General features: G+C 36.7%; 1 protein-coding gene across 4 annotated transcripts in view; it reads right to left on the bottom strand.

Moving 5' to 3' along the window:
- The window catches only part of LOC149844302 (uncharacterized), a 111,699-nt gene that overhangs the window by 48,611 nt on the left and 43,854 nt on the right, over positions 1 to 19,234 (bottom strand). For all 4 annotated transcript variants that reach the window (XM_090000489.1, XM_090000487.1, XM_090000485.1 and 1 more), the window contains 8 exons: positions 7,133 to 7,254; positions 6,954 to 7,045; positions 6,609 to 6,831; positions 6,442 to 6,502; positions 1,269 to 1,417; positions 1,061 to 1,131; positions 793 to 966; positions 508 to 579 (listed from right to left, as the gene is read on the bottom strand). In XM_090000489.1, the coding sequence (XP_089856615.1) occupies positions 508 to 579; positions 793 to 966; positions 1,061 to 1,131; positions 1,269 to 1,417; positions 6,442 to 6,502; positions 6,609 to 6,831; positions 6,954 to 7,045; positions 7,133 to 7,254 (964 nt within the window). The remainder of the gene's footprint in view (positions 1 to 507; positions 580 to 792; positions 967 to 1,060; positions 1,132 to 1,268; positions 1,418 to 6,441; positions 6,503 to 6,608; positions 6,832 to 6,953; positions 7,046 to 7,132; positions 7,255 to 19,234) is intronic.

Genomic DNA, 19,234 nt, shown 5'->3' on the forward strand with positions numbered 1-19,234 from the left:
AGAACTGTGTAAAAAGTCTAAAATACCCCTATCGGGTATATATATATATATATATATATATATATATATGTGTGTGTGTGTGTGTGTGTGTGTGTGTGTGTGTACATGTATTTTAACAGACCATCCGCATAATGGCTAAATTTGACCTATGTTAACCATTTGAAGACATGGACCAAGGAGGACCAGATGAGCATGATCAGGACTAACTTTATTTCCCCTTCACAAGAGGACATGCAAAAGAAAGGGATGGGGGAACCAGCAAGCAACATTCCCTAAATTTCAACTAAACATATTTTTTATAGAAGTAGAAACACCAATTAGGCATGAAGCACTTTATCAGCCTCTGTTTCCATGGCACCCAAATAGACCACAGAAGAAAAATGAAATATCAAATGTCAAACAGACTGATGACCACATATAGGATTGACACAAAAAGCAGAGACACATAAAAGTAAGATATATTTAACATGAGAGCCAAGGTACTAAAAAGACTGATATCATGCATACCGAAAAACCAAAGTCAAATAGAGCCGTTTGATTGCCTCCAAATTTCGTGAAAAGAAGACCACCAGGATGTGACTGAAAAAAAAAAGATAGAAATGAAGTCATGTCATAAAGCACAAATGGTTCGTTTTCAGTCTAACGGTCTAACCCCACCTGGCAACAACAAATCAATACATTTACAAGCATTACCTGTACTGAAATAAATTTGTTACCACAATCATTCATAGTCACACTTTCTTAGGCACTGCAGACAGCTAAAGCTGAATGATACAAAATAGAGTACATTACCTTCTCCTTACGATTGTCTATTTGTGTGTGTGACCCAATCACAACTACATTGTCTGGCAACTTTTCAAGCTTGTTCTTGAGAGTGGTACATGAATCTGAATTAACAACCAAAGATTTCTCGATCTCTTTCAAAAATAGTATCAGGGGACCATTTTTACTTTCACTGGAGACAACCTGTGAAATTAAGAGTAGCTTAGATGTCAGCAAACAAGAAAAAATCAAAAAGACCTGAAAGATTGACTGATTCGAGTTAGGACAGCATGAATACCTCAAACAATCCACTGATGGCAAGCTTGTCAATTTCTTCACCAACAGGATTTTCTAGATGTAGAAAATCAGCTGCAAGACAGAAGTAAAAATGATCAAATCAGTATCCAAGTAAACATATAGCATCAATGTTATATCTGAAATGAAAAAGATAATCTTCAAGAAAAGTCAAGCAATAACCAGATGACATCCGCAAAAGAAGAACCCACCAGAGCAGAAGAAACCATGACTTTGCTCACAATGACCACCAAGGTCATTCCCCTCTGGAACTGGTTTATCAAATCTAACACCAACTTTGGAGGACGCATTTTCTTTAAAATCAAGAACCACCCTGCCTCTACTACCATAGGAAGGACCCCTGAAAATTAGCAAAGCAGTATATAATGTTAAAAAAGAAGCATCAAATGCAAGCTGTGTCACAGTTGATGGCCTCTACTGAATGGTAATAATAATGAATGTTGATATGGCATCACTAGTACAGTTGTAGTGCCAGTTTGCAATGAACAGAAACCTTGGACCCTTCTTTTTAGAGCTAAATATGGGATCAGCTCTGAGCCATGAAAGTGGAGCATAAAGAGCAGTTGGAAAAGTGGTTTAGCTATCATGAAGGATGGATTAACAGTCTCAGAATTTTCACTCAAGCACTGGAACGCACATCGCGGAGCATAAAGAGCAGTTGGAAAAGTGGTTTAGCTATCATGAAGGATGGGTTAACAGTCTCAGAATTTTCACTCAAGCACTGGAACGAACGTTGGGTACAACAACAACAACAACAACAACTACGCCTTCATCCCAAAATAATTGGGGTCGGCGATATGAACCAAAAAAGAAAATCATTATGGGTCTTCCACATGAATCCTTCTCCTCCAATCATTTCTATCCAATGCCATGTCCTTGGTGAGGTTCAAAGCATTCATATCATTTCCTATCACCTCCATCCATGTCTTCCTAGGCCTACCCCGACCTCTTTTAACTAATATATTTTCCCATTTCTCCATCCTTCTAACTGGAGCATCATTAGGCCTTCGCCGAATATGTCCAAACCACCGTAAACGATTCTCTCTCATCTTATTTTCAATGGGTGCAACGCCTACCTTCTTACGTATCTCCTCGTTCTGAATCTTATCTTTTATTGTATTTCCACAAATCCATCTCAGCATACGCATCTCAGCTACACTCATTTTTTTAATATGATGTCTCTTGGCAGCCCAACATTCCGTACCATATAGTAAAGCAGGCCTAATAGTCGTCCTATAAAACTTTCCCTTCAACCGCAATGGCATTCGACGATCGCACAACACTCCAGTTGCACTTTTCTATTTCATCCACCCAACCTTTATCCTATGATTTACATCTCCATCAATTTCTCCATACTTTTGAATGATAGATCCCAAATATTTGAAACAATCATCCACCGGTATTTCTTGCTCACCAAGCTTCACTACACTCTCATCATTACTTCGTTGCTTACTAAACCGACATTCCATGTATTCTGTCTTACTCTTACTCAACTTAAAACCTCTTGCTTCCAATGTCTGTCTCCATAATTCTAACTTAGCATTAACCCCAGCTCTAGACTCATCAATCAAAACAATATCATCAGCAAACAATATACACCACGGCACATTTTCTTGAATTGATCTCGTAAGCTCATCCATCACTATAGCAAATAGGAAAGGGCTTAAAGCAGATCCTTGATGTAACCCAACCGTTATAGGAAAATTGGTTGTCACCCCTCCACAAGTGCGGACATTGGTTACTACTCCTTCATACATATCTTTAATTATTTTAATGTACTTGAGAAAAACACTTTTCTTCATTATTGTCCGCCAGAGAACGTCCCTAGGTACTCTATCGTATGCCTTCTCTAAATCAATAAAAACCATATGCAAATCTTTATTCCTCTCTCTATTTCTCTCGATAAGTTGTCTAAGAAGATGTATAGCTTCCATAGTTGATCTTCCAGGCATAAAACCAAATTGATTCTCCGATATCATGACAACCTTCCTTAACCTAGACTCAATCACTCTCTCCCAAAGTTTCATAGTATGACTCATGATTTTTATACCACGATAGTTTGTGCAATCTTGTATATCACCCTTATTTTTATATAGAGGCACCAAAGCACTGGAACGCACGTTGGGTAATAAGCACAAAATATCCTTTTGGAACAATAAATGGTGGGGCTCGTCTTCCTTTGCTGAGCTACTCCCTAGACTCTATTGTCTGGCAAGGAACAATAAAATTAGAATCTGTGAATGTTGTGATTGAATAAGTGGATGGTATATTGACTTTAGAAGAAATTTGAAGGATAAAAACATTGAGGATTGGTTGGTTCTAATGGAAGAGATCTCCACAATAAGTCCAACTGAACATAATGATTCCTTTTCATGGAAGTATGATACTTCAGATAACCGCTTCTTGTTATTGTGCTCAACCTGAGCCAACTCTGCAACCCTTCCCTAATTATGCTATTTACAGTTCAACCCATCCCTCAGAACACAGTTATTTGCATGGTTAGCCTCCTAGGATAGGATCAATACTCAGTGCAATCTGAAAAAAAAAAGGTCTTCAGTTGGCGAGCCTATGTTGTGTCATGCAATGCAAGTGAGGAATCCACTGAACATTTGCTAGGAATGTGCCCTTTCTATCACAACCTCTTCTGTCAGGCTTGGCCATTAGGCAGTTGCTATTGGGGCTCCCTAGACTTCCAGGCAGCAGCAAATGGTGTTTTATTTTGGAGACAGTGGCTGCTGTCATCATAGCGGTGTATTTGGCTAGAGAGAGACGCAGGATATTCAATGGAAACTCCTGTATCCAACTTGCAATTCAAAGGGATGTGCGAGCATGTGCCAATGACCAAATGGTCTAACGTGGGAGATTTATTGGATTCGAACCTTAACATTGGGACCCTGAAGTTGGTGACTTTCATTGTGCTTTGCTTTCTATATATGCTAGTGCACCTGCTTTTTATTTTCACAGAAATTTTGTTCTTTTCGGAAAAAAAAACGGTACCTCTCACACTTTTTGAATTCCCACAATGATTTCATTTATCAATTGTCAAAAGCAAAGAAATTGTAGTACATTTATAAAGAGAACATATTAAAACATGTCTTGGATTCCCAAAGCATAACTAACAATACCCTTATGGTGACAATAATGTAAGGAACCAAAATAGTATTTCAGAATTTTTTAGGGGCAAGGGGGCAACTTGTTAACATCCATAATCCAACAATGTTGGCATAAGTGAACACGATTGGGGTGTTAGCTTCAACAACAATTTAGGGACATTTAACAAGTTCACCACTGACTCATAAATTTGAAAACACCATGGTAGTTCCAAACATTAATTATCACCATACTAAGTAATTTAACAAGCAAAAAACAAATCTGCAAATTGCGCTTTGGGAATGCAATATATTTTCTAATGTGTTCACTTAATAAAATTTAATCAAATGCAATGACTGGTGACAAATTAATGCATCAAATCACCATAGGATTTGCAAACATGTTATCACCTGTCAAAGGATGTGCACATCAACAATTTGTATGTACTTGGATAATTATTTCCATACATACATGCATGCATGTATACACATATACATGCACATATATATAGGGAAATGAAAAACTCTCCAATGGAAAACCCTCCCAAACCTCCCCAATGGACGTTCTACTAGATTTTGGTTGTTGTTTTTTTAATTCTGATGGTACAGATGTGATCTATATGCTTGTTTTTATAGGAATCAGTTCTTGGAGGATTTGATTCTGATGAATGGATAGGTTTTATAAGTTTCAAAATCAACATCGTACAATTTTCATAAATTGTCGAGGCTCCAAATACCATTTTTTCTATCCAAAATTCATGATCCAAGTGTCGATTTATAGTAAATCAATCATGCTGAACACAGGGACCGGATCCGAGCCCATTTTTCCCTATATATATAAATATATGAAAGGTTTTATTTGTGAAAAATTAAAAATAAGTGGATTTTCTAGAGAAAATATGTGGTTTCTAAAATAAAAAAAATAAATCAAAAATTAATAACTGATTTCTTGGAAAATATCATGATGATATTGAAATATTTTTTATTTGAATTTATTTTGAATCCATCACAATATTTCCCCTTTTTATTTTTTCAGAAAATCAAAAATACCGTTTTTAATGTCATGAAATTTGATGACTATATATATATATATAATTGAAAGTCAAGCTATCACACATTATCTGACTTTGAGGATGATCTAGAATCATCATGTGGGCATCTAAGCCACTGATAACTGAAGTGTGTGTCCCTTGTAAGCTTCCAGCAGAGTGACTTAAGTGCACTGAAGGCAAGCCTGACTTATTTAGATCATCTTTTCTCACTTAACAAAACATGGTATGTATTTCAGATAATAAAGTAAAATACATATATGTGCCAGCAGATGCTCTTCATCAAGTTCACAGAGAGATTTATGAAGATGTGGTACTCTTATCAACCAGCAATTCCTCAATTAGAAAAGATGTTTTAGATTACAAAAAAGACATGACTGTACACAGGAACTCCTCAGACATATATATCCCATTAATAATTATCTCCATTTATGTAATATGGGTATTTCTGGAAAACCGAAGTATCTGTGTCACACATTGTGATAAGGGTACAGGTGCTGGTGCAGCTGGGCATGGTTAACAAAGGGTTGGGTCCAAGAAGCACCCAGCCACATCTGTCCAGCTTTGGACACGGTCAACATTGAGTACACAGATTTAATCCATTTATTGTTTCAGTCAATGTTGATTTTAAACACTGTTTTGTCCAAGTCTTTGGGTCCTTAAAATTCATCAAGTGTAGTCAACAAACACCCACCACATACATCCAATTTTTGGACAGAGTTAATGTTGTTCGATTTTCATTTTTCAATCAGTGTTTATCTGAACTCACATCTAATGTGACATGGCTCTCCATGGGTTTGAATCATACTCACAGATATCGGCGATATTTTAGCTGTAAATTCAGCAAACGATAATATAGGTAACATATCACAATATTTTGAAAATATCACCAATTTCATAATATCATGATATTATCACAAGAATATAGTTTTACTTTTTATTTATCTTTTACATTTTTTACTTATTTCTTTTATTATTTATGTATTTTTTTGTCTAAACATGGTATTTTCTTATTTTTGTTATTTTTTATATTTTTTAAGCCACGATATTTATCACCAAACCTATAATATCGCAAGAAATAGCCTCGCCAAGATATAGCAGATACCAATGTTTGTGACTATGGTTTGAATGCATGAACTCGAAGATGATACACGAGAGGAGATGCCCATTCAGGACAGTAAGCATCAATGGCAAAACAATTTCAACAGAAAACAGCACAGAAGTACCTCAAAGGAGCATGAAGTGATGAATATGAAGGAATTGCACCCAGGAATTTTACTCTATCACCTGAAAGTTTAAAAATTTGAACAAGGTAACTAAGATATCAAAACGAACCAGAGTAAACATGTTTAACAATTTAGCCAGTGAGATAAAAAGTTATGAAGCTTATTACCAATTTTGAATGTATAGTTCCTTGATGATGCGGTTGAGGCCTCCTGCTTGGGTGGGGATTTGGAGTTAAAGGCAGAAGAGCCGACAATATCAGCTTCAACACTGGATGTAGGTTTCTTCTGCTGCACAGCATCTGAATGAGAAGAACGATGTTTCGCAGCACTAGATGATTTCTCAGATCTTATTCCATCTTTTGCAGCATCTGAATCTTTTGCAGAAAAACCCTGAGAATAACATACATTTGTGAGAGCATATATTAGATTGCTTAAAGCTTCCAATAGTAAACGTTGCATATAAGCATGTACCAATTGCAGAGTAAAACAAAAGTTCTAGAAAGCACACTTACACTAGGCAATGAAGTAGTGTCAAGTATAAGTAATTTGGCACCAAAATGATTTGCAAGTGCCTTTGCCAATGTTTCCTGATATATCTCTGAACCTATAAGAGAGAACAGAAGTCATGTGTCAGTAGCATTTATAGATAAATGTGGCTGCCACTTGAAACCCCACAAATTTCCAAGAACACCTGAAGGGCCAGATAGCAAAATTCTTGGACTAACAGTAGGAAGATCTGTGGTAAATTTTGTGAACTCCTTGCGCTTTAAATGTATGTAGATGGGACAAATCAATGCACTTTTTGTGTTTTCACTGCACAAAAAAAGGTTATCAAATTGTAATCCAAAATTCCAAATTGTTAGCAAGCAGGCGCATGCATGTATACACTGAGAGAATACATCACATAAGAGCAATTACATAAGCAAAAACAGCAAGAGCAATACAAACATTGATGGGTTTTTTAACTTCTCTCAATTTTTCAGAAGACATGAAAATCCTGATAAATTCCAAGAAACCTAAAGTCTTCCATATGTTTAATAGGTGAGGATTTCATCACAATATTGTTGTAATTCTTAATGTTTTTATTTATATTTACAAAGAAATCCTTCATCGTTTAGACCCTTAAGTCATTAAGTTATCAACATTTAAAATAAAAGAAACTTTTTTTAAACATTCGAGATTTTCTCCTGCCAATAAAATCTCAAGAAGATGATGATTTGCGACTATGAGTTACATCTCATACAGCCAAAGCAAGCAGTTGGAATTAAGAATTACATGTGGCTATGCTATCACAAGTGTGACCAAGATGTCTTCCACCTAGCCTCTCCCCTGTCACCTTTTTACCGATAGCAAGTTCGCTTGATTATTTCCCAGTGCTGTTTTTTGGCTTGAATAGTAGTTTTTGAAATAATGCTTTATATTCGAAAGTACAACAAAGTCATCCCTATATCCCACGCATCCTTTCCTTCTCCCTCTCATCTCTTTCTGCCCCTCACACCCGCTCTTTCTCTCCATTGCTTTTTTCCTTGTTTCTTCTCCCTCCTCTCTTCTCTCTCACCCTCAACTCTTTCCCTCTCCCCAACCCACTCCCCTTCTCTCTCTCCCTCCTATTCTCTTGTGTGCAGCCTGGTCAAGCTTAAAGTTAGGATCTGCCTTGACCTAAGCCATTGAACAAATGACTTGCACCAAATTACTCTCCTCTCACCAAACCCCTTGTTCTTCCTTCTTTCAGGCCAAATCTAAGCTAGATTTCCTGAAAGGGAAACTAGATACGCTCTCCATCTAGTTCCATTCAACCTACTCCCAAAATGGAGGAGAAATCAAGCTCATGCTTTCAAAGAACAAATCGGGCTCATATTTAAAATAGGCATTCTACACCCCCAAGCATTTCCTCCCTTTCAAATGTTCCTATTATCCAATCCCTTCCTCTGCCTCCACTAACCGCATCGAGAATAGTGTCACCCATAACATGGCTTATTTATGCTTGACCACCCAATTTCCCCATGATAGTGAAACTCATTGCAAGGTATTTCTTCAACAACTCCAGTACACCATTGCTTCATATCATCCTCAATTTCAACGTCCTCCACCTTTTAGTTCTGCCTAGCCAATCTTAAAAATGCAACTTTTCAAAACCATTCTTTATCCACTACTACCCAAAAGATAGGGTCAGGGGAACTACTCCAACACATCCCCCCCATCACTAACTTTCTCTTTTATCATCAACTCTTCAGCACCCTGCAAGGTTTACAAGTGAAAGAAGCAAGTGCATGTGATCCAATACGCATCATTGTTGACTAGTGAGTCAAACTAAGTTACTAAACTCCATCTCCAGCAAGAAACCACGGGAACCATGAGATCGAATGCCGCTGTCTACCATGGCCTTGGCAACATGCTAGAACAGCCACTGGGGAACTTGAAGATTGGAGGGGCAAGGGCAACTAGAGAAGCAATGATTCTAGTGATTTGGCAAGTATGTCGTTTACGAGAAGACTCAAAAATTAAGAAATTCAAGTGATCTGAAATTACCATATACCTTCTCAACTCTTTGATGCCTTCTTCATTACTAACCTTCAAGCACAGTTGTTGAGAAATCACAAGATGCCTCAAGAGATTTGGAAAATTGTTAAAATTATTATAGACTTTGTGTAAATACATATATATTTAACTATATATATATATATACTTTTCATATACTTTGTATACAACAACAACAACAACTACGCCTTCATCCCAAAACAATTGGGGTCAGCGATATGAACCAAAAAAGAAATTCATTTTGGGTCTTCCACATGAACCAAAAAAGTATACTTTTCATATACTTTGTATATGATATTATATTTATACATATATATATAGTTAAATATATATGTATATAGGTTTCATTTTGTATTTTTCCTTTTTTATTTTCTTTTTTTATTTCCTTCTTTTTGGGGTTTGACCATGGGTTGACCAGCCGTTGGACTGGCCCCAACGGCTGGCCAGCCCCCCTCTAAGTGTATAAATAGGCGATGAATCCCCTTGTTCATTTAAGCTTTTTTGCAAAGCTTTCTTCTTAAATAAATACATTCTTTTTATGCCTTTGTGCACTTGTTATTATTTGTGAGTATTATTTTGTGCCTTTGTGCACATACTTTCCATTGTGATCATCATGTGTTTATCAAGTCATTTTTTGGACTTGATCTTTTGAAGATATTTTTACATGGTATCAGATCTTGATCTCTAAGAAGCTAGTGTGTATGTAGCAGTCATCGTGGTTGTTGCCTCAAAAAGTGTGCCTACTCATTTTTCTGTTTTGGTGTGGAAAGACTTCCTTGCAAACTCCTTCCTCTTCGGCGTGCTACAAGATGACTAACAAACCCCGTTGTAGTGCGTATTCGATCGTGAAGATTCACTTGTCTCTCTAAAAGCTCTTCCATGGCAGAAAAGAATTCACATTTCTCTCTTGGATTCAAGCTCAACGGCTCAAACTATCATGTTTAAGCCGGAAATATGAAAGCTCATATCAAAAGAAAAGAGCTTTGGGGATACATCAATAGATTTAGAGGATTCACCAGAAAATATTCACGATGAGGGAAGAATGAAGTTGAAGAAGATGAGGTTGTTGCACAATCAGGCACCGTCTAACAAGCTGCCTGGGTTCTATTCATTTAACAATATAAAGAGGGTTACAAAATATAAGGGGTCGATTCTACCCCTCATAAAGTACAAAAAATTAAAACTGTAACACATACTAAAAGATGCCACATGGATTTGGATCTGGACTAAACAAATCCAGTCTGATCCAATCTCCTTTTCTTTCACCCTCCCTCAAGTTGTACATGGTTTTGAACCATGGCCAACTTGCCTTTTAAAGCCCAAAATCTGTCCTTCATGAGACCCTTGGTGAACATATCCGCCACTTGCTCTTCTGTACGGACAAAAAGAGGTTTTATTTCCTTGTCTTCAACTTTTTGTCTAATAAAATGTTGATCAATCTCAATATGTTTTGTTCGACTATGACAAATCGAATTGAAGAAAATGTTGATAGCACTCTGGTTGTCACACAATAAAAATTATTGCGAAATGGGTTCTCCCATCTCAGTTAATAGATGTCGCACCCAAGTAGCTTCAGCAGTCGCAGCAGCCATCGCCATGTACTCGGCCTATGTGCTAGACCTAGCAACTGCTTTTTGTTTGTGGCTGCTCCAAGACACTAAGTTTGGACCAAGGAAAATAGCCCAATCAACATCAGTATAAATAGTAATTTCATGAGCACTTGCCTTTGTCAAATTTGGTCTATATACAATTCCATCTCCAATTGTTCCCTTTAAATAACGCAATATACATTTTATCGCTTCCATATGACCAGCACGAGACTGATGCATGAACTGGGAAACTTGATAGACTGAATATACAATGTCAGGACGGGTAAATGTAAGATATTGTAGCATTCCCACTATGCTATGGTATCGTGTTGGATCTTGATATAAGTCTCCATCTTGTTCACTAAGCTTATGATGCAAAACACTAGGAGTACTGAGAGGGCGGCAATGCTTCATCCTTGTTTTGGTAAGAACATCAAGAGTATATTTGTGCTGACTTAGAGTTAGTTTTGCTTTATCTCTGTCAACTTCCACTCCAAGAAAATAACGTAAATCTCCAAGATCTTTCATCTTGAATCTATGACCCAAAAGCTTCTTAATGTTCTCAATATGACGGCTATAGTTACCTGTCAGAATAATGTCGTCCACGTATATAAGAAGGATGGTAACAACAGACTTTTCTCTAAACATAAATACGGAATGATCAAAGGCTGAACGACAAAACCCATGCTTTTGTATCTCAAGAGAAAAACTCTCAAACCACGACCGTGAGGCTTGTTTCAATCTATATAAGGCTCTTTTTAGCCTACAAACATGTGTCTGAGGGTCTTTTTCTCCATATCCAACCGGTTGCTCTCCTTCAATTCACCATGTAGGACTAAAGGTCTCATCATAATCCTGCCCATCCTCTTGGGTAAAACCCTTTGCAATGAGTGGCTTTATACCTCTCAATGTTGCCATCTGGTTTACGCTTGATTTTATATACCCATTTTGATCCCATAACATTGTGATCAGCTAGCCTAGGAACAATCTCTCAAGTATCGCATTCATGTAAGGCTCTCATCTCTTCATTCATAGCTTCCACCCATCTCTTTGATGTACCAGCTTGATAGAATGTAGTCGGTTCACTCTCTTGTTCTAGTGAGGCCAAAAATAATCGAAGATCCATAGAAAAATTTTCATAACTAACCCACCTTTCAACTGGCCTTCTTGGACCAGAAGCAGCAACCGAAATACCTGTCCCTGAGCTTGGATTTGGAACAACACTACTATCACGTCTCACATATGTAATACCACTGAATTTATTCACACTTGGATCTGTTGAATGATTGCTACCATTCATTTCTACTGCATCAGGAGGCAATGATTCTCGTGTGCATTCTGATAAACAGCCTTCTCCTGTATTAGCAAAAAGTTCTGCATTCAACCAAGGATGATAAACCTCAATATGTGATGTTGATTCTTTCAAATGGAGGGTTTGATCATTGTTAAAATGTAAAATTGTAAATATATATAATAATATTATTATATTATTATATATATATAAATAAAATGTTTTTTCTTTTCCTTTTTTGTAATTTTATGTTTTTCTTTTAGTCGTCTAGTTCAGTTTGAACTATACTGACTTTGCTAGTCAAGTCTCAGTCCAAACTTGACTAGCAATAGAGTTATTGGACACAGTAAAACGAGCCTATTTAGAGTTGTTGGACTGTGTCCAACGACTCTATTGAGTCCCCTCTCCCTGCAGTGTATACATAGGGGTGCAGCCCCTCTTGTAATGCATTTCCAAATGCTTCTTAAGCATTTAGGTGTTTTCATATCAATAAAGATTATTTTATTTCCTATTGTTTCCTATTATACCCTTTTTAAGGGTTATGATTTAGTGTCTTTCTAGACAATTTCTTTGTGAATCTAAGTTCATGATTCGAAGATCCTCATTTCATTCCATGGTATCAGAGCCGTTGGACTGTATTAGATCTTGAAGAAAAGTTTCCTCAGTTTCCGTGCCCATTTGCAAAAGTGTTCGCCACTTGAAGGGAAGTATTGTATCACTTCATTGGGGAGGATTTCACATCTTGTTGTTCTGTATTTCTTTTTTTTTCTTATTTCTCTTCTTGTTTCTTTTCTATCCCTACTCTTTCTCTCTCCTTGTAATCGATGGATGACAATGACAAAGTCACCATCATGCCTATGCAATTAAGCGATACGAACTATGTAACATGGGGCTTCAATCATGAAGCACCATATATGAGAAAAAGGCCAATAGAAGATTGTGGATGGTTCCGATTCGGAACCTAAGCTATCTCTTACTAAAAATGAGGGAGATAAAAAGGTTCCTCTATTAGAAGAAGAAAAAATCAAGGCTCTTGCCTCTTACGAGAAGAAATGGAAAGAATGGAGAATATCTCATGTAAAGATAATGTCATGGCTTATCAATAGCGTTGACATTAAAAAATGCTCAAGTCTTGCCAAGTTTGATTATGCCGATAAGGCATGATAATACCTTAAGAATATGTATTCCCTTAGAGATATTGCACACGTATGCAACCTCCAAGAAAAAGTTTGAATGATGACCCAAGGAGACAAAACTATTCGTGAATATTACAATGGGTTGTCCGAACTTTGGGAAGAACTTTCCCTTTTAGAACCAAAGTGGCATTGTGCCAAGACATCGAGCTTCGTCAGAAACAACTCGATGTTGAACATTTTTACCAGTTTATAACTGGATTAAGGCCGGAATTTGAAACCACTAAATCGGCCCTCCTTCACTGGAAAAAAAATCCTTCTATTGTTGAAACTATTGAAGAATTAACAATGAAAGAGAATCGTCTCCGGAAAGGCTCTTCTAAAGCCGAAGATGATTTTGTTCTAGTTGTGTCTAGACCAGGGAATCATGTTCGATCTTATAAACCTCCTCACTTTAATCGACAAAATAGTGACTATGATAAGAAGAGGGTTATTTGTCATCATTGTCATGAGTCGGGACACTGCAGGCCACAATGTCCCAAACTCAAGGAGCTAAGAGAGAAAAGAGTTGCAATTGCTGGATCGGAGTCCAAAGATCAGGATGCACCAGTTTCAATGGCACAACTAATGGAGATTCTTCAGCCTCTCATCAAAGGTGCATCTTCTTCGTCTGAAGCCTCAACCGGCGTTGCAGCCTCATCTTTTTTCGATCCAGGTAAAATTTCTTGGCTCCTTGACTCCGGTGCATCTTTTCACATGACCCCAAATAATTAAAGTCTATCCGAATGTGTTAAAAATAAAACAAGTGTGTCAAAGGTTTTTACAGCCGATGGGACTTCCCTTGAAATAGAAGGAATAGGAAATTTCCAAAAGATTTATAAAACAAAGAAATTTTCTATCCTAGAAATTAGATATGTTCCAAAATTAAATTTAAATCTTCTATCTGTGTCTCAAATTTCTTACTATGGATGTAATGTTTCATTTTCTTCTCATGGTTGTTGGGTACAGGATCGTCAGTCAGGAAAACTGATTGGGGAAGGCCATAGAAAAGTATTCTATTACATGGATTTTTTGGAAATGCCGAAGAATGTTTTTTGCTACAATATTCAGAAAATTGAGTCGGAGTTGCGGCATAAGAGACTTGGTCACCCACATATAGCCAAATCCAACATTTTCCAAATCTAGGAAAATTTTGTAACTCTAAATCATTTGATTGTAAAGATTGTATTCTTGGCAAAATGAAAAGATTACCATTTCAGAACAGAACCTTTTTCTCTTCAAGACCATTTGAATTAGTACATTCGGATGTTTGGGGTCCTGCACCCGTGATTTCTAAAGGAGGATTTGCTTACTATGTTATTTTTGTCAATGATTTTTTTCCGACATACGTGGATTTACCTTCTTAAACATAAGTCTGAAGTATTTTCACACTTTCAAATTTTTCATAATATGGTCAAAAACAAGTTTCAAAATGATATTTCTATCTTTCGCATAGATTCATGAAGAGAGTTTTTATCTACTCATTTTTAAAAATTATCTTAAATTACGTGGCATCACACATCAAAAATCTTGCCCCTATTACTCCTCAACAGAATGGGTTGGTTGAACGAAAACATCGCCATATTATGAAAACCACTAGGACATTATTAATAGCAAATCAAGTCCCGAAAGATTTTTGGGCAGATGTTGTCTTAACTGCCACCTATCTCATTAATAGAATGTCATTCTCTCTTTACAAAATATCACTCCCATTGAAAAACTTATGAAAGTCTCTCCAGACTACTCTAGACTAAGGATCTTTGGGTGCAAATATTTTATATTTACCGACAAAAATGATAAACTTTCCTCTCGTGCGATTTTATGTGTTTTTCTAGGATATGCTGAAAATCAGAAAGGTTATAGATGTTTTGACTTCAAAAATAACAGACTATAGGTGTCTAGAAATGTTTCCTTTCTTGAAAAAGAGAGTTTCTTTACAACAACAACTACGCCTTCATCCCAAAACAATTGGGGTCGGCGATATGAACCAAAAAAGAAAATCATTCTGGGTCATCCACATGAATCCTTCTCCTCTAATCATTTCTATCCAATGTCATGTCCTCGGTGAGGTTCAAAGCATTCATATCATTTCCTATCATCTCCATCCAAGTCTTCCTAGGCCGACCCCGACCTCTTTTAACTAATATATTTTCCCATTTCTCCATCCCTCTAACTGGAGCATTATTAGGCCTTCGCCGAATATGTCTAAACCACCGTAAACGATTCTCTATCATGTTATTTTCAATGGGTGCAACGCCTACCTTCTTACGTATCTCCTCGTTCTAAATCTTATCTTTGATTTTGAAAAACCAAAGGAAGTCACTAAGTATTTGTTTTTGTTAGATCTAACATCAGCACCTGATGAATATGATCTTGACTGTAACTTTGATGATGATCGAAGAATTGTTGATTTTGATTGTAATGTTGATGATGAAGAAGTTCATAGGGATACTAGTATTTAATATTCCAGGAGAAAAGAGTCTAATATTCCATGTGCACTTGAAAAGTATTCTAACATTCCAACTAGACGATCATCCCGAGTCTCAAGGCCTCCAGGAAAGTTTATATCATACGAGTCCTTCTCACCTAGTATAGGGCAGTTATTGCATTAATTCACTCATATGAAGAAACATCCACATATTTTCAAGCAAGAAATGATATCAAATGGATAGAAGCCATGAAAGCTGAATTAGATGCACTAGAAAAGGCTTCTCGATGGACTATTCAAGATCTTCCTCCAGGAAAGAAAACTATAGGATGTCGATGGGTCTATAAAATTAAAACCAAGAGTGATGGTACTATGGAAAGATATAAAGCCCAATTAGTAGCCAAAGGTTATGCTCAAGAATATGGCATTGATTATGAAGAAACCTTTGTGCCTGTAGCTCGTATAACAACTGTTAGAACCTTAGTTGCCTTAGCCTCTGTTAAGAAATGATTCATTTTTCAAATGGATATCAAAAATGTCTTCCTAAATTGAAAGCTAGTTGAAGAAGTATACATGAAACTCTCTCCTGGTTTAAGTATTCCTAAAGATAAGGTCCTTCATTTAGAAAAAGCCCTTTATGGTCTTAAACAAGCGCCAAAAGCTTGGTAAGATAGGTTTAGTCGTGTTATGATCGATTTTGGTTTTCAATTTTGTTTAACTGACACTGCTTTGTTTGTTAAGAATTCTGATGCAAGAATTATTGTGCTTCTTGTGGATGATATGATCATCACCGGAAGCAATAAACAGAGAGTTGAAACGATCAAAACACTTCTTAAATCTCATTTTGAAATGGTTGATTTAGGCTTATTAAGATATTTTTTAGGCATTGAAGTTGCTTATTCTGCTAAAGGATATTTATTATCTCAAACTAAATTTGCTTCCGATATTGTTTCTAGGTCTGGTATTACTGATGATAAGAAAGTTGACACTCAAGAAGTGGTAAATGTTAAAATGAAGATTGATGATGAAGAACTCCTTGCAGATCCAACTCCTTAACGACAACTTATCAAGGCATTTTCCTATTTATCCATTACCAGACCAGATATAGCACACGTTGTTCACACAGCTAATCAATTTCAACATGCCCCCACTTTTGCTCATATGGGAGCAGTCATGCGTATTATTAGATAAATCAAGTCCTACCTTTCACGAGGACTTTTCTTATCCTCCTCATCTTCTCTTGATTGCATATACTGATGTTGATTAGGGAGGAGATCCCAATAACAGACACTCAACCACTGGTTTTTGTGTTTTTTTAGGTAAATCGTTGATTTCGTGGAAGTGTTAAAAGCAGCAGAAGGTATCTCTCATCCACCGAAGCTAAATACAGAGTCATGGCAACCACGACCATGGAAGTAGTTTGGTTTGTTGATATGGGAGCGAAAGCAACAAAAGCTTCACAGATGTGTTGTGACAACAAAAGTGCGATCTACATTGTCAGTAACTGAACATTTCACGAACGCACCAAACATATCGAAATGGATTGTCACTATGTCAGAGAGGAATATCTACACGGGACAATTGATCTGCCATATGTTACTTCAGAATATCAATTAGCAAAGACTTCTTTACAAAGCCTCTTGCTGCTCTCCGATTCCATTTTCTCTTAGACAAACTTTCGCTCATTATACCGTAAGTTTGAGGGAGAGTGTTAAAATGTAAAATTGTAAATATATATATATATATATATAATATTATTATTATTATATTATATATATATATAAATAAAACATTTTTTCTTTTTCTTTTTTTATAATTTTATGTTTTTCTTTTAGTCATCTAGTTCAGTTTGAACTAAACTGACTTTGCTATTTGAGCTATTTGACTGTGTCCAACGACTCTATTGAGTCCCCTCTCCCTGCAGTGTATGTATAGGGGTGAAGCCCCTCTTGTAATGCATTCCCAAATGCTTCTTAAGCATTTAGGTGTTTTCATATCAATAAAGATTATTTTGTTTCCTATTTGTTTCCTATTATACCCTTTTTAAGGGTTATGATTTAGTGTCTTTCTAGACACTTTCTTTGTGAATCTAAGTTCGTGATTCGAAGATCCTCATTTCATTTCAATCATCAAGGTCCATCTTGTCAAATATAACATTCCTTGAAATTCTGATTTGACCATTTAAAGAATCATAGCCACGGTATCCCTTGTAGTTGTCGTCGTAGCCAACAAATCTGCATTTCACTGCCTTTGCCTAAAATTTATTTCTTAAGGAACGGTCAATATGAACATAACACGCGCACCCAAAAACACGCATATGACTATAATCAGGCTCGACTCCATAGAGAGACAAATAGGCATTTTATCTTCTAAAACTGTCATGGGAAACCTATTCATCACATAAACAGCCGTAAGAAAAGCCCCGGTCCATAAAAAGATGGGAATTCAAGTGTCATGTATCATACTCATCCCACTTTCAACAATATAACGATGCTTCATTTCCGCAACTCCATTTTGCTGAGGCGTGTATGGACAAGAAACTCGTCGATTTATCCCATTACTTTGGAGATAATCAATGAATTCTGTGGAGAAAAATTTTCCACCTCCATCAAATTGAAAATGTAAAATATTATCAGAAAATTGATTTTTGACAAAAGAATGAAAGGAACGAAACAACCCAAACACTTCAATTTTTTGTTTCATAAAGAATATCCATGTATATCTGGAATAACTATCGACAAAAATGAGGTAATAACGAGAATCGGATTTTGACACAATTGAGACAAGCCTCCAAACATCAGAACATATAAGCTATAAAGGTTTCGAAGCTCTTTTATTAATAGAATTAAAAGGTAATACATGACTCTTGCAAATTTGGCAACTAGAACACTTTTGACTACTCGACTCTTGTAAAGTGGACTTTCGTAAGACACCATTTGACATAAGTTTTTCAATAAAGAAATTACCACAATGACCAAGACGAGAATGCCAGATATTTGGCTTATTACATTTTGACAGACTCAAAAGAGACTCAGATAACGGACATGGCGAGGATGCAGAACTGATGAGCTTCGAAGAAGAGGGACGAATAGGCATTGTAGGATCTTCCTTGAAGACATACATATTCCTCTGTCGCTTCCCTTCAGCGAACGTCTCCTTCGTGAGAAGATCCTTCACATAAACAGAGAAGGGAGTAAATTCAACAGAAGAATGTGTATCATCAACAAGTTTAGAGACAGAAACAACATTTTTTTATATTAGGTACATGTAACACATTAGATAGGTTGACAGAATAATGACTCATGGGAATAGTAACATTTACAATATGGGAGATGGAGTGATGGGATCCATTCCCAGTAACTATATTATTACTTTCAAAGTAAGGGACAAAGTTTGAAAGCTAATCAACATCTCCAGTGACGTGGGCTGCTGCCCCTGAGTCCACATACCACACGCCTTGATCATTTTGCTTTAAGTTAAGCCCAGAGAGAGTCACCAACATGTGTTCTTTCACTTCTCCATTGACTTTCCATGTATCCGATTCCTTTTTAGGATCTCCTTTGGGTTGTTTCCCTTTATTTTGGGGGTTGAACCAACAATTTGCTTTAACGTGACCTTTCTTGTTGCATATAAAGCAAGTGGGAACAGGCCGCTGATTTTGATTGCCTTGAATAAGAGATGAAGGAGAACTAGGCATAGAAAGTATACCTCTTCCACCAGAATAACCTCTTCCTTGCCCATGCCCTCCCTGAAAAGCAAAACCCCCACGTCCACG

The sequence above is a fragment of the Nuphar pumila genome, chromosome 3, assembly GCF_984573655.1.
Source record: "Nuphar pumila chromosome 3, dmNupPumi1.hap1.1, whole genome shotgun sequence".
Taxonomy (NCBI): domain Eukaryota; kingdom Viridiplantae; phylum Streptophyta; class Magnoliopsida; order Nymphaeales; family Nymphaeaceae; genus Nuphar; species Nuphar pumila.